The sequence below is a fragment of the Trachurus trachurus genome, assembly GCF_905171665.1.
Source record: "Trachurus trachurus genome assembly, chromosome: 17".
NCBI classification, from domain to species: Eukaryota; Metazoa; Chordata; class Actinopteri; order Carangiformes; family Carangidae; genus Trachurus; species Trachurus trachurus.
In genome coordinates, this window is record NC_139900.1 from 9,493,588 (window position 1) to 9,513,299 (window position 19,712).

The 19,712-nt window shown below is 48.0% G+C and overlaps 1 protein-coding gene across 1 annotated transcript in view; it reads left to right on the forward strand.

Annotated features, from left to right (window-relative positions):
• Positions 1–8,301: 8,301 nt before the first annotated feature.
• The window catches only part of cadm3 (cell adhesion molecule 3), a gene marked incomplete at its 3' end in the record, with an annotated part of 109,566 nt that continues 98,155 nt past the window's right edge, over positions 8,302–19,712 (forward strand). Inside the window, exon 1 of the mRNA XM_083990963.1 lies at positions 8,302–8,446. Within this exon, the coding sequence (XP_083847089.1) occupies positions 8,353–8,446 (94 nt within the window). The 5' untranslated portion in view covers positions 8,302–8,352. The remainder of the gene's footprint in view (positions 8,447–19,712) is intronic.

The window sequence follows — 19,712 nt, forward strand, 5'->3', positions numbered from 1 at the left end:
GACGACGGTGTTGTGATGTTTTTATCCCTTGGAATTAATTATTCTCTGGAAAAAGCTTTGGGGTCATTGAACGCAGCAAGAGTGCAAAGTGCATGCAAATGTGACCCAGTTTATTTCACACTTGTTCTCCGTGTGAACAACCACCAGCAGCCAAAATTAGACGTGTCCTACATGTTATGTCCTTATGTAATTTGTCTAATAGTGCTGCTGTGACGTCAAATTCATTAATCACTTTATTTTGCTCCGAGTGCTCGGTCGCTGCCTGCCGGGCCTGACCGATGTGCGTGTTTGTGTGTTGTGTGTCGGCTGTTTACTGTAGGCTGTCATTCATATTTTACTTTCTCCAGGCCACAGCTGCTCAGATGCATTTTTAACACGAGGAAAGGAGAAGGGAGGCTCAAAATGCGGAGAGGCAGCCCAGTGGTGGAAGCTGTGTTATGTGAGCCGGCTCCTCACCGGCAGCCCGCCTCAGGCCTTTACCTCCCACCGAGACGCACAGGAGCTACACACTGCACCTCTACAGCTTTTGTCCTGCAGTGTGAATAAAAGCAAGCCGTGATGTAATGTCAGATCCAACTCCCATTTATGTGGCGTACAGTAACAAGAGCACACAGGGAGAGAGAGAGAGAGAAAGAGGGAGAGGGGAGGAGAGTGGAGGAGGAAGCAGTAAACGGTCTGGACTGGTGTTGGGAGGCTGCACCCAAACTGTTTGTTTGTGTTTCGATCAGCTGGAGAGAAGCAACACCGACGCCTCATCCAGTTAGCCTCAACAACATCCATTTATCAATTTGTTACCAGTGGCTTGAAAGTAAAAAAAAGAAAAAGAAAAAAACACTTGTCAGGCTGCGTTTTTTCAGCTTTTCAGTTTCACATGTGATCAAACAGATTCCTGGGCTGACTGTCGGCAGCAGCTGTCAGTTTTCATAAAACACCGGAGTTAATTTAACGCTTCTGACTGTTTAATTCCCCTCAGAGCCGCATCAGCTCCATTACTGGACCAGCATCTCTATATTTAACAGTTGCCAGCTCAAAAAAGGAAAAAAAAAAAAAAACCCAAACTGCTCTCTGTGTGTGACTTTTAGTGTGATCTCGGTAAATTTGGCTTCCAGTAGATTCCCTGCATTGAGCCTAATCCATGCTACAGGCGCATCTCCACCTGAGCTGTAGAGATCTATCAGCCTGTAATTTCCCATTGTGACTGACAGGGAAAATAGCTCCCAACTCCTCCAGGTTTATAAGACCGGATCTGCTTCTAGTCTGAGTCTGTTTGCTGCAAATCTGTAGAAACGTCTTCTATTTTTAGAGTGAAACATAAACTGAGGTGAAAGGAAAACACAGACAAGAAGATAGTCAGGGAGGGAGGGAGAGAGGGAGGGAGAGAGGCGGTTCTCTGGGAGGAAGGAGCGCGTTCCTTCAGAGTTATTGGTGCTTTAACAATGTGAGATGTTCCATCTTTTTGGCTTTTGGCGCAGATAATATCACCATTATGATGTTTTGATGAGATAACCTGCGTTAAAGCGGTGTGTTGTTGTTGTTGTGTGTCTCTGAGGCGCAGAGAGACTTAATGAATGCGCGGCGGCAGCACCCCCTACCGGGCGGCAGATTTATTATCCACGGGGCTGCGGTCCTGATGCTGAGGGAGGATGGCGGAGGATGCTGCGCAGGGCTGGGAGGGGGGGAGTATAAACCCGCTTTTGATCGAAAATATTGTGCCTCAGTCTCTGTGGCGCAATGGAATAGCGCGCTGGACTTCTAATCCAGAGGCTCCGGGTTCGAGTCCCGGCAGAGATGACAATCAAAGGATGGTGGCTTTTTGGATGAGAGGCAAAACTGAGTGATGGATAAAAAGAAAAAAGGAAAGAAAAAAAGCGTTGAGGTTGATTCATGGCTTTTGCTGCTGGGATGTGTTTAAAAGGGCTGTTCAGTCAGCAGATGGTGGATGGAGGGATGGATGGAGGGATGCACAGACAAATAAATAGATGTGTTTATTTTTTTGCAGAGGCCCAATAATAATAAAACGCTGTGCATCTGGACTGAATTGTCATAGAGATTTCCACATAGGAAAGCCCTTTTCAGCGCGCAAAGGTCAGCGCTTTAATATGCATGATTTCAAACGGGCAAAGAGCCTGAAAGCTCCGGCTTCGGTGTGACAGCAGCAGCAGTAACAGCAGCAGCACGCCGGCTTCGTTACCAGCCAATTACCGTGCAGGCTGCGGACTCAGGGCTCTGGTCTTACACGGTCATCAGGTATAAGGCACCGCAGGACAACACACAACACAGCAGCAGCAGCAGCAGCAGCGCCGGCGCCTGCAGCCTCGTCCTGTGAAAGTCAGTGGTTTCAGCACCAGGAGCTGTCCACTCATTTAAATAAATAAAGTAATAACTATTTTTTTTTTCTATTGCAGGGCCAGTAAAACACACACTCACACATACAGACACAAAAAACACATTTAAAGCCTTTTTTTTTCTCTCGTCCTCATAACAAGTGTTTAATGACGCCAGATGCTGCGTGACTGTTCCCCGGTTTGGTTTAGGGACAGAGGGAGAGAGATAAAGACTCCGCTTTACTTTGAACATAAATGAGTCACGGTGCCAGAAAATGGTGTCGTCTCAAGATTCCTGTGTGCAGATTTCTGTATTGAATTATAGACTCACAACTACAATGTTGGCGCAGGGAGAGAGAGGGAGAGAGAGAGAGGGGAGTGAGGAGAGAATAAGGACTGCAGTAGTCATTGTGTATTTTTAATTTAGTGAAATCAGAGTGCTGGGGACCTTTTTCTGGAATCATTTCAAGGACCCCTGAAGGTGGACTTTAGTTTCTGCTTTAGAAAAACCCACATTACTCCAATCACGGAGGCCCAGAGCTGCTCTGCTTCTTTATTTATTTATTTGTTTTTATTATGATTTATTTTTTTATTTTCCAGTGTGGAGAGCAGCTGCTCGCTTGAAGATCTCAAACGCCCCGCGACTCCTTCCACTCCTCCTCCTCCTCTCCCTCTCCCTCTCCCTCCTCCTCCTCCTCCCGACTCCCTGTGGCTTTTTATTATTTTGTGTTTTCCCCTCAAACACGCACTAACCCTCTGCTTCTCGTGCGCCGTGTCGTCGTTGTCGTCGCCACCACCGGCAATGATTGGACCGTCGCGCGGCTGCCGCCATCCATGTTTAACCCCATCATGCCTCCCCACACACAGACCTAATCCGCCAGTAAAACTAATCCTTAATCCTCTCTGGCAAGTTGAACCCCTCCCTCCTCCTCCACCTCCCCCCACCCCTCCCTCCCTCCTCTGGATCCTGACTCCTAAACGGGCCTGGTGCACGCGGAGCGGAGCCTCCACTGTGGCCATAAACTTTACAGCCTCTGTATTTGCAAACTGTCCGCTCCTCCATCACGATGCATAGATTTGACTGTTATTATGCAAATTATTTTTTACAGGCGATAAAGGACCAAAGAAAGTTACAATAAAGTCACTGTTACAGCAACATTATGTAACTTATCTACTGCACTTTTTAAAATGAAAGATTCAAAAACCGCTTTGATGTTTTATTGGGGAGCGTGCCTATGTTCCCACAGCCCTATGTTCCCACAGCCCTATGTTCCCACTGGACCCTCTCTACCTATCTGGACTCTATCTATCTGGCCTGTCTAGCCTCTACCTGGTCTTTTTACTAAACTTAACCAACTCCTTTCTTCATTGCCTAAACCCAACCAATGGTGGGACCAAAGGGCTGTGGGAACATAGGGCCTAATTTTGAGTGACAACAAAAGTTAGAAATGTGGGAACATAAGGCTGAGGGAACATAGAAATGAATGACCCTGTTTCATTGACTTGTAACAGTGACAACGACCCCTGACACCGACACAGCGCCACCTGCTGCCTGGTATTTACGAGCAGATGTGTGATTTTATGGGACACACCTCTTAGCTCAAAGCTATCCCTTTTTTGGGGTCATTCCTATGTTCCCACAGCTCTATGTTCCCTCAGCCCTATGTTCCCACATTTCTAACTTTTGTTGTCACTGGAAATTAGGCCCTATGTTCCCACAGCCCTTTGGTCCCACCATTGGTTGGGTTTAGGCAATGAAGAAAGGAGTTGGTTAAGTTTAGTAAAAAGACCAGGTAGAGGCTAGACAGGCCAGATAGATAGAGTCCAGATAGGTAGAGAGAGTCCAGTGGGAACATAGGGCTGCGGGAACATAGGGCTGTGGGAACATAGGCACGCTCCCGCTCAAAGCTAGCTCACTTTTTTCAGTTTGTTTACTATCACAGGAAAGACCAACACAGACGTTTTCTGGAAAAGAGAAGAAGAGGGAGGAGGAGACTCGACCGACGCCTTCAATTCACTGGACTAGATAGCCTAGTAAGTAATGTCTTCGTTATCTTTGCCTGTTACGTAGGGTTTGTTTGTAGATGCGCCACATGTGCGCTCACAACCAAAGTGAAGCCGTAGCAGCGGCAGACCGTGCATCATGGCTATTTTTTTCGTGCATGTCCGTCCGTGGCGCACAGAGGAAAAAACTCAACTTTTTGGGAGGCAGCAAGCACACGCACACCGCATGTCATGTGATAAGAACAGACTCAGAATCGATCAGCTGCACAGAGCTGCTGCTTCTCCTGCAGCGACATGCTACCTGGCTCTCAGTGCTTGTCGGTGTTGTGTCAAATCCCGGTTTCCTGTCCAGCTGTTCCTCCCCTATAGCCTACTGTTAAGGCGCTCTGCCCCCAGATGTAGCCTAGAATATGTTTTATAGAAGAGAAACACACATTTCAGGACCAATGATTTGTATCATCAGAACAGACATGTTCTGTGATTTTCAGCCTCAATAGAGGAGGGACAATGGCCTACCTGAAAGTAATAATTTCAGTTGGCAGTATGATAGAGGCTAAAAACATAGCCTACTTTTTTTTTTTTTTACAAAGAGTGGGAAACACAGTTTTGTTTTACGAATGTAAAGGATCTCTCTTATTTTGACCGGAAAATATTTGGCTAGTGGAAATTCTGATTGAGCCACATTGGCTGGTGATCAAAAAAGTTAATTTAGAACCCAATCGTCACTCATCTTTTCCCGTTAGGTAAAGTCTTGAAGTCCGGTCCGGCAATCCATGCAGCGGTGGATGACATTTGGATCATACTGTATGTGTTTTCTACTTTGTGTATAGCCTAGGCCTACTGTATTTGTGTAGGTTTATCTGTTAAACAACAAAAGGTTACGGCTAACAGGCATGTTTCTGTCGTGGTGCCGCCAAGAAATTAGATCTGGGACACCGGGTTGCAGATCTTTCAAGGGTGGTTCTCAGCCCAAGAGATGCTAGCTGGAAGCCAGAGACCCTGAATTCCTGTATCCAGATATCTCAGAAGCTGTTTAATTAAAGTAAAAATCTTGCATAAGTTCCTCTTTAATGGTTAGGTCGGTCTCGTTGTCTTTGTCAGGTAATGTCCATGTACCATCCTGAGTGGCGCTCAGTTTGCGATGCGCTGTAAAAGGGAGTTCCTCTTCTCACCTGTAGGGGGAACCCGAGTGCCTGAAAAATAATGACAACAAAAAAACAAAAAAAACTCCCATAATAAAGCTTTAAAAGCTCAGATGAGCTCTATTGTACTGAGAGACAAAAGAAATAATAATCCCACAACTCTGAGGACTGAGTGACATCATTACCATACAGAGGAACGATCAGGCCTGTGGGAGTCAAACTGTAGGACGGCGATAGGGATAATAATATAATAACTCCATAATATATCGATGATAAGACACATTCCTCTCATCTGTGGACGTGTATAGGACACTAGACCTTGCTCAGCATCAGACCTGGAGGAGATAAGGTGAGCTGAGGCGTCACCACAGCCGCCGATAAGGTCAGGGTTAGCCTCGCGCCGCCGTGGAGCATCATGGGAACATTATTATAGGGGGCTTATTTTTTTGCGGGTACGGTGAGATCACACTCCTCTATCGGCTCCATCTCCTCCGTGTTGCTCTCAGCCAGTAGGCCCCCGCTCTGGCCCTGTTATCCCAGTGGTACGGGCCAAATCGTATTAAAATCCCCTCCCTCCCTCCCTCCCTCCGCTGCCTTGTCCCCTCCCCTCCCTCTCGTCTTTTCAGACAGACTGTTTTTGCTGCAGTGAACGGTAGCCGTGGAGAGAGAGAGAAAGAGAAAGAGAGATAGAGAGAGAGAGATACAAACAGTGTGAGAGAGAAACAGAGAGGAGAGAGAGTGAGCGGAGGAAAAAGCAAGAAAAACAAGGAGTCAGGCGAAGGAACAAGGAGATAAAAAAGAAAAAAGAGAAAAGTCGATAAAAGCAGATTGAGAGGAGGCTCCGGACAAGCGACCGCTGCGCATCAAAGGAGGGACCGAACCGGGGACCGGGGACCTTATAGGAGACCAGCGCCAACAAAACCCCACTCCGGAGGCGGAATATACACGGTGTGTGTGCGCGCGTGTGTGTATCTGTATCTATGAATGTGTGTATGTGTGCGTGTGTGCACTGCTCCTCAGCTTTGTGTTATTGTCCGGGGTTAGGCTGTGTTAGCCTGTAGGGCGGACAGGAGACACCTGTCAGTGCTGACGCTTTTCCGTCTCCAGGAATGTGTCTCTGTGTGTGTGTGCGCGCACTCTGGGTAGGTGGCTGTGTGCGTGTGTGTGTGTGTGTGTGTGTGTGTATGTATGTGTGTAATCCGTCATGCCAGCCCAGGGAGAGAGCTGTATAATCCCTGCGTGTTTTATAATTTACTCAGAATATGCGTTTTGTATAGTCGGGCTGCGCTGCTGCTGCTGCTGCTTCAGCTTCACCACACTCCTCTTCTTCTCTCCGGTTATCGCTCTGCAAAAAAGCATTACAACTGCGCGCTCTGTGTGTGTGTATGAGTGTGTGTATGTGTGTGTGTGCAGCAGCCACCTCTCTCCAGCCTTTACAAGAGTCTCTAAATCTCATCCCATCAGTGTCAGATATTTCTGCAAGGTGTTGGGGAAACACGCTCAGTCCGGACCGAGAAGCACACACACACACACACATCGCTCCGGTGCTCGCAGTGATGCAGGCGGTCATCACGAGCTGTTGTGTTGTGTGTGTTATTATTATTGTTATTATTATTATCATCATTATCATCATTATCATTATCGTTACCCACTGTCCATTACTGTCCACGTTACGGTGCACGGTCGCCCAGGCAGAACTTGTGTCCGGGCTGATGGTTTCCCCGCATGGACGCACTTCTTCTCATTTTTTGTTTTCATTTCTCGCCATCACTCAACAGGAAAGGGGCTGGAGCAACAATAAACACCCCCCCCCCCCCCCACTCCCCCTCCCCTCACCCCCCCTCTAGTCACCACCACCACCACCCAACCCCCCACTCCACCCCACTCCACCACCACCGCCCTTCTCCCTCTGTCCCCGCCCTATCACCGCCCGCCTGTCCCGCAAGCACCGCTCCGTCCGCGGCTCTCTCTCTCTCTCTCTCTAGGCTGTGTGTGTGCTGCTATTTTAGGGAAAGAGAAAGCGAAAGAGAGAGAGCGGGATACAGAGAGAGGGATGAGTGTGTTAGAGAGAGGGAGAGGGAGAGGGAGAGGAAGAGACCGATGTATGTCCGTCCGTCTCTGGTCTTGTTGTGCAGCGCGGCTATTCTCAGCGGGCGACAGGTGCATCTCTCCGCTCACTGCTGCTGTTGCACTTTCATTCCTTCCTCCCTCTTCTCCTCCTCTTTCTTTCTTTCTTTCTTTCTTTCTTTCTTTCTTTCTTTCTTTGTCTTCTGTCTGTTTTGTTTCCCACGAGCAGCTGGGGAAATGCCCCTTCGCGTTATTTCTAATTAACGGAAGTTTAGTTGGAGCTCGGTTTATATCTTCTTCTTGTTCTTCTTCTTTCCCACCACAGCTTGTTAAGAGCCAATGAATAAATTCACTGTTATATGAGCCCCCCACCCCCCACCTCCCCCATTCTCCCACCCTCCAGCCCCCCTACTCCTCATTATCACCAATACACCATCATCTTAGCTTCATCACATCACCCCCCTCCTCCTCCTCCTCCTCCTCCTCCTCCTCTTACCCCCGCCTCTCTCAATTTCTCAGTGTGGCATGACACAAGCAGATCGATGAATACCCATGGAGCAACGCGTGAATAACAGAGGGGGAGGGTGGGGAGGGGTGGGAGTGGGAGTGGGGGGGGCAAGCGTTTATTCAGCAGCCAGCCCATGCAGCCACTAGCCAATGGCAGGGGACGCAATTAGTGGCCGGTCTGCGGTGGCTGTTGCCCCTGCTCTGCTTGTTTCCCTTATCTGTGCTGCTGCTCTCCCCTGCAGGTGACTCCAGAGCTGCTCTGCTCCTCCTGAGGATTCAGAGAGACAGGCGGATCTGTGCGACCGACCATGGCCTTCCCATCAGCCCCCTCCTCCGCATTATGGAGTGTCAGCTTATTGACAGTACTACTCGCAGCTGCCGTGCACAGCAACATTGTCTATGGTAAGTAAGCACCTCTTTATCTACCCTACGCCTCCTATTCTCTCTATCTGGCTGTGTGTGTGTGTGTCTCTCTCTCTCTCTCTCTCTGTGGGGGCCCCTGACCTCCCCGACCCCCCCCCCCCCCCCCCCTGTCTCCGGTCGTGCCCCCCTATCTGTTGACTTGAGGCCTTTTTTCGGTGTTTCCTGTATTATGACAAGGGAATCACAGAGCCGTTAATAAGCACATGGGACGCTGCTCCCACCCAACCACCCAACCACCCCGGACCCCTAGAGGAATTTCTGCCGTTGTGTTTTTGAGGAATGTGTGTGTGTGTGAGTGTGTGTGATTCATGCACACACACATGGCCACGAGGCCACGCAAAACACGTGCTTTAGTTAGTTTGTTTCATTTATTGTCTACAATGGGGAAATTTGTCTTTGGTCTCATAAAACAACAAGCAGGACGGCAACAACAACACTTACTTACAGTGCTCCAATGGCATCAGAGATGAAGGAATTTTTAAAAAATAATACGATTTGCCCTTGGTACTTTGTATCGTCTACCAGAGGGAAGAAGTTCAAACTCCCTATTGAGTGGATGAGAGGGATCGTTTGCTATTTTGACAGCTTTTTTCCTATAAGCACTTCTTCGTATATACAACTTAATGGTTTCTGTCTCATCCCTATGATGCTATAGGTTTACTATTCTCTGCAGCTTTACTACAGGTCCTCGCTGCTGTGGCTCATTTTGCCCCGTGGTGGTGGCTTCTTCTTCCTCTTCCTCTTCCTCTTCTCTCTCTTTATCTATCTCTTTCTCTCTTCATGACATCTTCAGTCACTTGAATGCACCCATACAAAACACACACTCTCACTCACACACACACTGTACGTTTCATGTTCACCTGCTCTGCTTCCATCTCTCCGAAGACACGATGTGTGTCAGAGGTTCATGCAGCCTGGACACAAGCTGCTGATCATGTTGTTGTGTGTAGCCTATACGTGTGCACACTTAACTTAACACTTTACGGACGCACACATGATGATGACACTGGTCACAGCCGGACCGAGGAGCGGCTGATGAGCCGGGTGCAGCGGAAAGCGGATGGAGGAGAGGATTTGATGACAGAGGCACTTTATAATGATATCATCCCTGCTGTGAGCACCAAGTGAGCAGGAGTACACTGACTGTCCACTCTCTCTCTCTCTTCCCCCAATTACATAACACTCCACTGACTGCCTGCCTGCCGGTAATACAACCTTTAGAGGGCAAATTGTGCCGGTGGCGAAATGGAGCATCATGATTGGCCCTTAATCCATAAAAAATTGATTGACACAGGTAGAGTGCTGTTGGCGTTTTCTCATTACAGTTGTGATTTAATTGCACAGAGTGTTTGGCAAAGAACCATAAGATGATATAGCAGGCAAGAGAGCTTCTAATAGACTCTCCCTGATTTGCATTTGCAATATATATTCTCCGAGATCCTTCGCCTTGTGCACACACCCACACCATTTCAACAAATTTGAATATACATCCGTGAGGAGCACACGGTCGCACCGTGGTGCGTGCGTGCTCGCGCGAGTGTCCACGTGCATGCTTTTACTGTAGATACCCCCTCACTCGGTTTATCCACATCAGCTGTTTCTACTTTCCCTTGAATTATGCATACTTGTGTTTCCGCGTGTTTGTGTGTGTGTGAAGTGGTGGGGAAGCGGAAAGAGAGAACCGTCGGTGTGAGTGCACAGTGGTCAGAGTGTGGTATGAAAGAAACGAGAAACAATCCGGCTGTGCCAAGAGAGAGAGATGGGATGAGGTCACTGCTAAACAAAATGCAAATACAGGCCTGTCAGAGCCCCCCCCCCCCCCCCCCCGCCCCCGCCTCCGCCTCGGGGGGGAGGAAGCGTGGCGAAGATGAGAAATGCACATTCTCCAGATTGAGGTGCTGATGATGAAATATCAATCCCTCATCATCAGAGTGCTGACCCCGGCCGTGCACGCAGCTCGTCATTGAAACGCAGACGGCGGTTTTGTTATTTGGGTCCGAAAGCGATTCTGGCTCACGTTCAGACACACGTCACATTTGATTAAGGTGTGCCCAGAGGGAGGCCTGACCATGCATGACCAATTCTTGCTTTGGTTTCACCTAAGCGCTGTTTTACATTATCATGTCAGTCAAGGAGAGTAATTAAGCCCGGGACGTCTGACAGTGTTCGGGAAGATGAGAAAACACGTCAAAGAGTGCAATTGAGAGGAGAGAGGAGAGGAGAGGAGAGGAGAGGAGGGGAGTAGGGGGTGGGGGGGGGGGGGAATCAGGGACAGAGTGCTGACTTCATGGACTGTCAGTGTGAAAGTTGTAAACCATTAACTTGTACTCAAGGTCTTCTTGTCATTCATTTTGGCTATCAAAGCCTCATCAAACACTGATGCTAACTACGCTGCAATAAGAGCAATGAGTGCGATTCTGCAACAAAACCTGGAGCTTTTGTCAAAAAAAACTAAAAAAACTCAGCCTATTTGTGCTATACCTTCCACCATGTGCACGATTTCATCAAGAAAAGTGCAGGGATGCGTCTAGTTGGCGCTGGGGTAAGAAATACTGATCATTTATATAGACTTTTCTCACAGGAAAAACAAGTTACTGAGCTCTCATGAGACCTCACACATTCACAGCACCAAGAGCGGCAAAATATCCGGCAGACAGGAAACTTTATGTATGAATCTTTTGTTCACTACTTTCTACAGTTTCCAAGCATTTGAGCAATGCGTTGGTGCAAATGGGAAGTGTTGTAGTGCGTCATATATACTGTAAGGCCCGCCTGGCCCATCACTCACATCTGTTCCCATCCGTCCTGATTGGTGGTGTTGTTGTTGTTGTGACACAGCAGCAGCCGAGTCGTTAAGTAGAAGGCCGAGTTAGCGGGGTGGGGGAGGTGGGAGGGGCAAGTCAGATAACGCTGTCATCGTCGTGGAGATCTCCCAACGCAAAGAGCCAGTGGAACAGAAAAGAGTCTACTTAGCATAAATAATTCAATGTTATGTATCAGAGAGGAAAAAACGATTAGCTCAGCAAATCAATGCGAGAGGCGGATGAGCCATCAGAGAGCGGGGCTGCCCATCACTGCTGCTGCTGCACACACACACACACAGATACACACACAGATACACACACTGTTTGTCTCCTCTCACCATCACATATAAAAACACAGACACAAAGCTTTGGCTGGGAGTCATGGGGGTAGATCATTATACAGCGACCAACAGGCTGCCTGTCATGACCAGACCACCCCGAGCTCCCGGCTCTCCTCCATCCACTTCCACTTCCACTGCCTCATCCTCATTTTGTTGTTTTGTTAAGAGTCCAGGAAAAAAAAAAAAAAAACGACAGCTCTTACTCTTTCACTAGGAATTTATCCGTGACCGGGCTCCCTTAGAGCGAGTGAACGAATCGGGAAGACACTAATTGCTCACCATTTGACATATCCATTTCCACAGCTGGATGTGCAGCCATGCAGCGCGGATGGAAAGCGCCTCGTAGAAGGGCACAGATTAGGCATGCAGTTGGCCGTCTGTACCCCGGTTCTGTTCTGTACACGGCTGACCCAGTTACCTCGGGGCTGTTTGTGTGTGTGTGTGTGTGTGTAGAGTGTGTATGGAGAGTGTGTATGGGGTCTGTCTGCCATGCAGGGCGCTCTGTTGTCTGTGGACAGCAAGGAGTTTAAGTTTAAGTTATTTATATAGCGCATTAAAGGGATACTTCACTCAGAAGCAATATTTCACCAATTTTCTACTCACCGTCATGCCAAGGAAGGGTTTGGAGAACTTTATGACTCATCAAAACACTTCTGGAGTTCCAGGGGGGGGGGTCCGACTGGCTACGGATTTTCATATAATGGCGGCAGATAGAGTTCACTTTTGAATCGTCCAAAACACACACTATGAAACATCCAGATACCTCCATACTGCTCGTCCGTACTGAACCAAGTGTCCTGAAGCCGCCACATGGAAAAGTTGTTGGGAAAAAATTAATTTGATCTCTGTTTTTATCCTTGTTGTAGCAGTAGCTCCCAGTGGCTGCATGAGAGTTGCTGCGAGATGTTCTTCCGTGTTTACATCATACATCTAATGGTTTACAACGACGAACGAACATCTTGCGCATGTGCACAAACATCGACAGAGCCACTGGGAGCTACTACTACAACAAGGCTAAAACAGAGATTTTTTTCTGAACAACTTTTTCATGTGGCGGCTTCAGGACACTTGGGTCAGTACAGACGAGCAGTATGGAGGTATCTGGATGTTTCATAGTGTGTGTTTTGGACAATTCAAAAGTGAACTCTATCCACCACCATTTTATGAAAATCCGTTGCCAGCCGGACCCCCCCTGGAACTCCTAAAGCGTTTTTATGACTCTGAAAGTTCTCCAAACCCTTCCTTGGCATGACGGTGAGAAGAAAATTGATGAATTATTGATATTGGGTGAAGTATCCCTTTAAAAGCAAAGAGAATTTGCGCCAAAATGCAACAACATGTCACTTAGGCAACAGGCATAAAGACATTTCACATATAGAGCAACATCAATTTATCAAAAGAAGAATGAAAAACTATTAAAACCCAGGGTGACCAGATGAATGTAGAAACAGACTGAATGCTGTTGAAAGCCAAAACGTAAAAACGGGTCGTACGGTGCTTCTTAAAAGAGTCGGCCTTTCTAATGGCTCCTGGCAGGCTGTTAAAGAGCCGAGGGGCTGCAGCAGAAATGCCCGGTCGGTCCCATGACTTCTTTTCTTCTGTGAACGAGGCACAGCCAACATACCTCGGCCTGAGGATCTGAGGGTTCTGGTGTAAAGGGGGTGAGAAGAAAGCGTGCAGCGGCGGCCTCCCCTCCGCTCCACAGCAGCAGCAGCAGCAGCAGCAGCAGCAGCAGCAGCAGCAGCAGCAGCAGCAGCAGCAGCAGCAGCGGCGGCCCTGAACCCCATGCAGACCCCGGGAGAGTTGTTTGCATTTGTGACAATTGGAGCCACGCCTTAATAGTTTATTTACCTCGACGGGGTTGTGTTGATCGGGGAGAATGAGTGAATGAAGGCCGATGACTTCCAGCTGAGGCCGATAATGAGTGAGGATTAGAGGACGGGGAGCGGCGTGGCGCGGCGTGGACCGATTGTGGTGCGGTGAGATTTACAAGCGGGAGTACTACTCGCCCTGTTTGTGTGTGTCTATGTGTGTGTGTGTGTGTGTGTGTGTGTGTGACTCTGCCAGCGGTTCACTTTATCCTGCCACAAAATGGGCTCCTACCCCTCCCTCGCCGCCCCCCTGTGGACCGGCTCTTTCTCGCTGGCCTCCTGCCCACTTCCTGTGTGTGCTGCTGTTGTTTGCTGTTGACTTCCTGTGTGCCAAGATGAGGGGGGGGGGGGGGGGGGCGCTTTGGCTAATACACAGCAGCACGGCGGCGGTGGCGGCTAGCGTACAATAGCAGTAGTAGGGCGGATTGGATGGGAGGCCTCTGCCTGTTAACAAGGCTGACTGATAAGCAGTGACTCATTAACAAGCCGAGGTACACAGAGCCTGGGGGAATTACCGCCTAGCCACTGTGACATTAATAAGAGGCCTAAGCTATTTTTCCATTTGGCTCTGCTGGCAGAGAGCTAAACCAGTGGTTTCTCCCAATCTCGACCCCGGCTATTTACTGGCTCCGGCGCCTTTTCCCCATTTGTTTCAGCCACTGGTTACCTAGGTCTGATTGGAGTGTGTGTGTGTGCTAGATCAGTATTGTCAGTGTGAGGGCTCCAGTTAATGACATCTGCTGCTTCAATAGAGAACCAGGCTCCCCTCATTAGTTTTCTGCAGGTTCATTCAGAAACATCTGGGGAGGAGCCCAATTAATTCTTCTCATGCTGATCATGCCAATTAATTAACAATATGTTTGTTTTTCCAAGGAAGAAAGACAGTGACATACACAAACACACACACACACACACACAACAATGTATATGCTGGGATTTTAATTAATGAGACTGATGATGACTCTGACGTTATATATAGAACCAGTTGAGCGCCTAACACACAGTCAGCACAATGCAGAGAAGTGACTAGTACTGTCCCCTATTCAAACTTTAAATCCAAAAGCCACATCGCTCTCATTGTCTTCTCGTGTTTATTCTTCTCTGATCCTTTAAGTGTTTTGTCGTCAAGATCAGTTTTGCGATTATAAATCGGATCCTGATTGGCTGGCATTAGTTTGCAACAGATTTACATCTGGCAGAAAACCAATTATTTCTGCTGTTCATCATGCCGATTAATTAAGGCGCTGCGGCTGATTGATTAAACTCCCAACAAAGCTCAAACCACGAGCACCGGCTGGACCCCTGGGGATGATTTGCAATCGCACATTAATGCACATTGCTGTGTCTTCATGTTATCTTCATATATCTCCTCAGACGTGGCGAAACATTACACGTGGGCACGAGAAAGGAGAGAGACACCCAGAGCTCAACAAGGCACAAGTGTTGATAAGTAATTTGTGGCTAAATGAAGCAGAATTAAAATGCAGTGGCACGCCGGTATCGGTGGATCTTAAAGGTATCACGAGCACCCAAACAAGACTCCATTAGACCTCATCAATCTGAGGCATGGTCTCATCCACCCAGCCAGGCCCCCACTCAGGCAGCAGGGAGATTACATCACAGCAGATCAATCTTACTCACCACCATCATAATAACAGCAAATGGCATTTAGGGAACCGAAAGAGAGAAGGGCTCTTGAGATTTTTTTCTTTTTGCACAGAGCTTATCACACGCAGCTTCCTCTCAGGTGCTCTTAAAAGACACGTCACTCTGCAGCAGCAGCAGCAGCAGCAGCAGCAGCAGCTCAGGGTCAGGAAAATTAGGGGTCCCGCATTTGGCGAGCCGTCAGCTTTAGACCATCACTTCACAAAGACACAGCAGATTAAATAAACCCAACAACAACAACAACAACAACAACAACAGCAGCAGAAGCAGCAGCGGCGGCGGCGTCTCCAGCCTTGGAATAAATTAATTCACCTCGTTTCTAGCAAGAGCCCTTATTATTATTGCGCTCTGCACTGAACTGAACTGGCTTTTCCTTTGATCAGGTCCCCACCACCACCACCACCACCTCCCCCCGCCTTTTTTTTTTCTCCCATTATCTGCCAGACATCTCCGGTGGGTGTTTTAATTGATTGCACTGGGGGTGGAAATCACCCAACCTGTCACTGACGCTTGGCGGGTCAGACCAGGGGCTTCCTGGGAAAGGTGTACCTGTTTGTTGGAGCTCATCACCGAGCCGTGTGAAACTCCAAAGTATGACGAGGTGCAGGAAGAGTGTGTGTGTGTGTGTGGCTGTAAAGCGCAGCGTTTATATTGATTGAGTCTTGAGTGCTGTGGGTTTCCTCCCCCCCTCCACCCTCCTCCCCCCTTGAGCACAGGAGCTCCACCAAAGGAAAGAGCAGAGGTTGCTCTTGTTTACTTCCTGTTCTCTTTTTTGATGATGCCATCACTTCAGCTGCTGGGACTGAGTGTGTCTGCGAGGGGATCTTATCGCTGATACCACAACCATGAAGCCATTATAATTCACCTATGTGCAGCTGTCTGGGGAATCCCCCCCCCCCACTCCCCCTCCAGTCCAGTCCGGTTTCTGCTGCTGCTGCTGCTGCGGAGGATATCTCCACCGTGTCCACTTACTGCATGTTGGGTCTTATCAGACGTAGAACATGTCATGTTGAGGATCCAGTGTAGGAGAAGTATTGTGAAGGAGCTTAAAGGGATAGTTCAACATTTTGGCAAATTGGCCCATTGCCTTAATACCTATAGTTCAATCAGGATAGACCATTTACGACAAGAGAGCCAGGTTTGAGGATGAAGATGAAATTACATTTATTGTGCACAAAATAGACTTTGGCGCTTAGACCATGGGTGTAGACCAGCTGAGTAAACTGATCTGGGGATGAGAAGCTTGCATCTGAAGTAGTTATATCCCCCCCGGGCCTAGACACTGGTGGTGGTAGGGAAGCTTGAAGTCGCCTGATGAGGGAACTTCTCGGTTGAAGATCCAGGTTAAGACAGTCTGTATGTTGATGGAGGTGGTGCCGGGGTGGAGATGGGCTGAGAGTTTTGCAGGAATGACGGCTGGATGACAGGAGAGAGAGAACTTTTAAATTTGACGCTAATGACTGATTGGTGGAAGGGAAAGAGGATGGCAGACTGTGATTGGCTGAATTATGAGAATGAGGGTGGAGCGAGAGGATAGCAGGAAAACGGCTTTGAGGCGTGCTTAAAGAGATAGTCTTCCTGTCTGAACTTTCGCTTAGCTTCATTTATAGCAGTAGGTTCGTTACCTTTAATTGTTGGTGCAAGCTATTTTTAGAACGGCGGAGCAGAGCCGCGATCTGCTCAGAGCTATGCTATGGAGGCTTATGGGATTTCTTGGTTTCCCTCATCAAACTCATCAAATACACAATCCAACAACTCCACAACGCTCTGGTGGACAAGTTGTGACCTGCACATTCACCACACTATGAGATAATAACACAACGTTACTAGACAGAGTTGTTTTAGAGGTAAATTCAGAGACTGCTTGCGGAAAAACTGCTCCCGACAGGTACACGCATCAGCGCTTTTGCATGAATTTCCCTCTAAAACAACTCTGTCTGGTAACGTTGTGTTATTATCTCATAGTGTGGTGAATGTGCAGCTCACAACTTGTCCACCAGAGCGTTGTGGAGTTGTTGGATTGTGTATTTGATGAGTTTGATGAGTAGCGTAGCTCTGAGCAGCTTGTGGCTCTGCTCCGCCGTTCTAAAAATAGCTTGCACCGACAATTAAAGGTAACGAACCTACTGCTATGACAGGGATTATGGCAATGGGACAATTTGCCAAAATGTTGAACTATCCCTTTAATGTAGCACAAACCCTCTTGGACATCGTCCCCAAACTAAAGCATTAATCTTTGTAAACACGTCTGTAGTTGAAATCTTCCTCAGCACTGCTGGAAGCATCACTGACACACACGGTTACTTCTCCTCCTCCTCCTCCTCCTCCTCCTCTTACTTCCTCCGTGACAAAACTATTTGATGAAAATAATTTGTGATCAACTTTTTTTTTTTTTGACTTCCTCACTGAATTGACAGCCGTCTGGCATTTTCCTGCTGCACCAGCCGACGCGACGTCAAAGTGAATCAGCAGCCAGACTGACAGAGTCCTTGAGGCTGAGTCCTCCGTCTCGGCACATGCGGCACAAAACTTTTTGATAGATTTACCATTGACTGACTGATCCGGCAGTCAGTCGGAGCGATTGAACCCGGCGCTGCAGTCGCAGTATAAATTATGAAGCAGAGTTACTCTAAAAGCATTATTTGTGTAATGCGTTTCCTGTGCGTAATGTACTTTTTATTGTTCCAGTTGCAAGTTTATTGTGTATGCTACTGAGATATGGTTTCAGCATTGAGAGTATTGGATGGTATGATTATTAAAGTCTTCGCATTGTAACACAGCTACTGCTCAGCGGAGTTCATTTATGGTTCCTCTGCTCCGCTGCACTCCTTATGCTTCACAATCACATCGCGCCGCGCTCCTCCAACGCTCATAGCTTTCCCCAATGCAGTGTGTATTATTTAAATGCCCTTTGCGTTAATACAGTACCTGGCATTTAGCGTAGCATGCCTTCATCACAATTTATGGCGGCATTGTAATTGGATCAAATTTTTCACACGCCCTATTGCAAAGCTGGAGCGAGTCTGGGAGGTTGCATTGTCAACAAGAGCAGCCATGATGGGTGCGGGATCATTAGACTTGATACTACAGAGCCCGGATTTACTTTTCAGTGAAGTGGAAAAGGTCGTCTTTTATGAGTCTTCCCTGGAAGGCAACAAAAAAATGATGACGTGTGGCTTTTCTTTCTTTTTTTTGCCGCAGTTTGCAGCAACTGTAAGAGGAGTGATGGGGGAGGAAAATGCATGTATACCGTAGGTGTCTGTTCTCTTCGGAGGAGCTGAGTGGACGGCAAAAAAGTTTGGAGGGAGTTCAGTTCTGTTTCTGCACTGTTAGCATGTTGTGGGACACGTGCTGCGTGGACCACATTCGCACTTGGCTGAGGTCCGTTCACCTTCGCAGGAGGTCTGCAGGACGCCATCATGATGCTCTCCCTGCACTGGCACCTTGTAGCCTATATGTTAGTGCAGAGACTCATCTTCTCCCTCAAGCTCTCTGCACCTGCCAGTCGATTATGTTTCTCTCTTTAGATAAAACTCTCACCTAACACAGTGGATATCTGAGTTGTTTAATGCAGGTGAATACAGTGATTGTGAACTTGAGTAGGTATCATTGTCCTCTCATGAGATCGGCTGCTTCCTGTAAAGTGGAGGTATTCAAGTCATCAGCGTATAAAGACTCCAAAACGGCAGTCTATTGATGAGCCGCTGGTGAAATAATCTTGTTTGCTTCATTCTTTGTAACCTTGAGTTGTTTTTTTTTGTTTTTTTTTTGTTTTATAAGACTAACACATGCATGTTTCCCAGTGGCAGCTGGTGTAGGGAATATCTCGCCTTCCTTAAAGCGCTAAATAAGGTCAGCCAATCAATCAGTGTGTCAGTCAGCGTGATGCAAGAGGAAGCCTCAGTGGACAGGTCAGCCTTGGGTTGTTTTTTTTATTTTATTTTTATTTTATTTTTTTCCATCTGGCCCTTGACACTGATGAGGGTGTGTGTGATGAACACATGATGAGTGGATGTGGCTTTTGACGACGAGGCCATCGCGGCGCGGTGTAACTCATCGCTGCCGCGCCGGGTTGAAGACAAAGGCACCAAATAGGCATCTCTAATCTCCCTGCTGAATGAATCCGAAACAAAGAGAGGAGGAACGCAGACATAGAGGCTTGGACACACATAGGATAAGCTGATTACCCAGGAAAAAAAAAGGAGGGAGGGAGGGAGGGAGGGCGAGGGAGACAGAGGGAGAAAAAGACAGAGGCATGCACGTGAACAAGAGAAATCCATACAGTAAAGAGAAACACGAGGGGGCAGGAGAGGGGGGGGGGAAATGGAGGAGGAGGGGTCTGGGAAGAATAAAAGCAAGTGCACTCTAATGATGGGGTGCACAGACCGGAGAGAAAATGAAAAGAAACAGCGCAGGGAGCGAGGGAGGAAGAGGAAAAAAACACACAGGAGGAAGGAAGGAGGGAGGTGGGGGGAGAAAAGGTGAACGTTTATAAAGGACGAGCCACGGCGCGCTACATAGAGCATGCAATGGGGAAATGAAGGGAATGCATATTCGCCTGTGA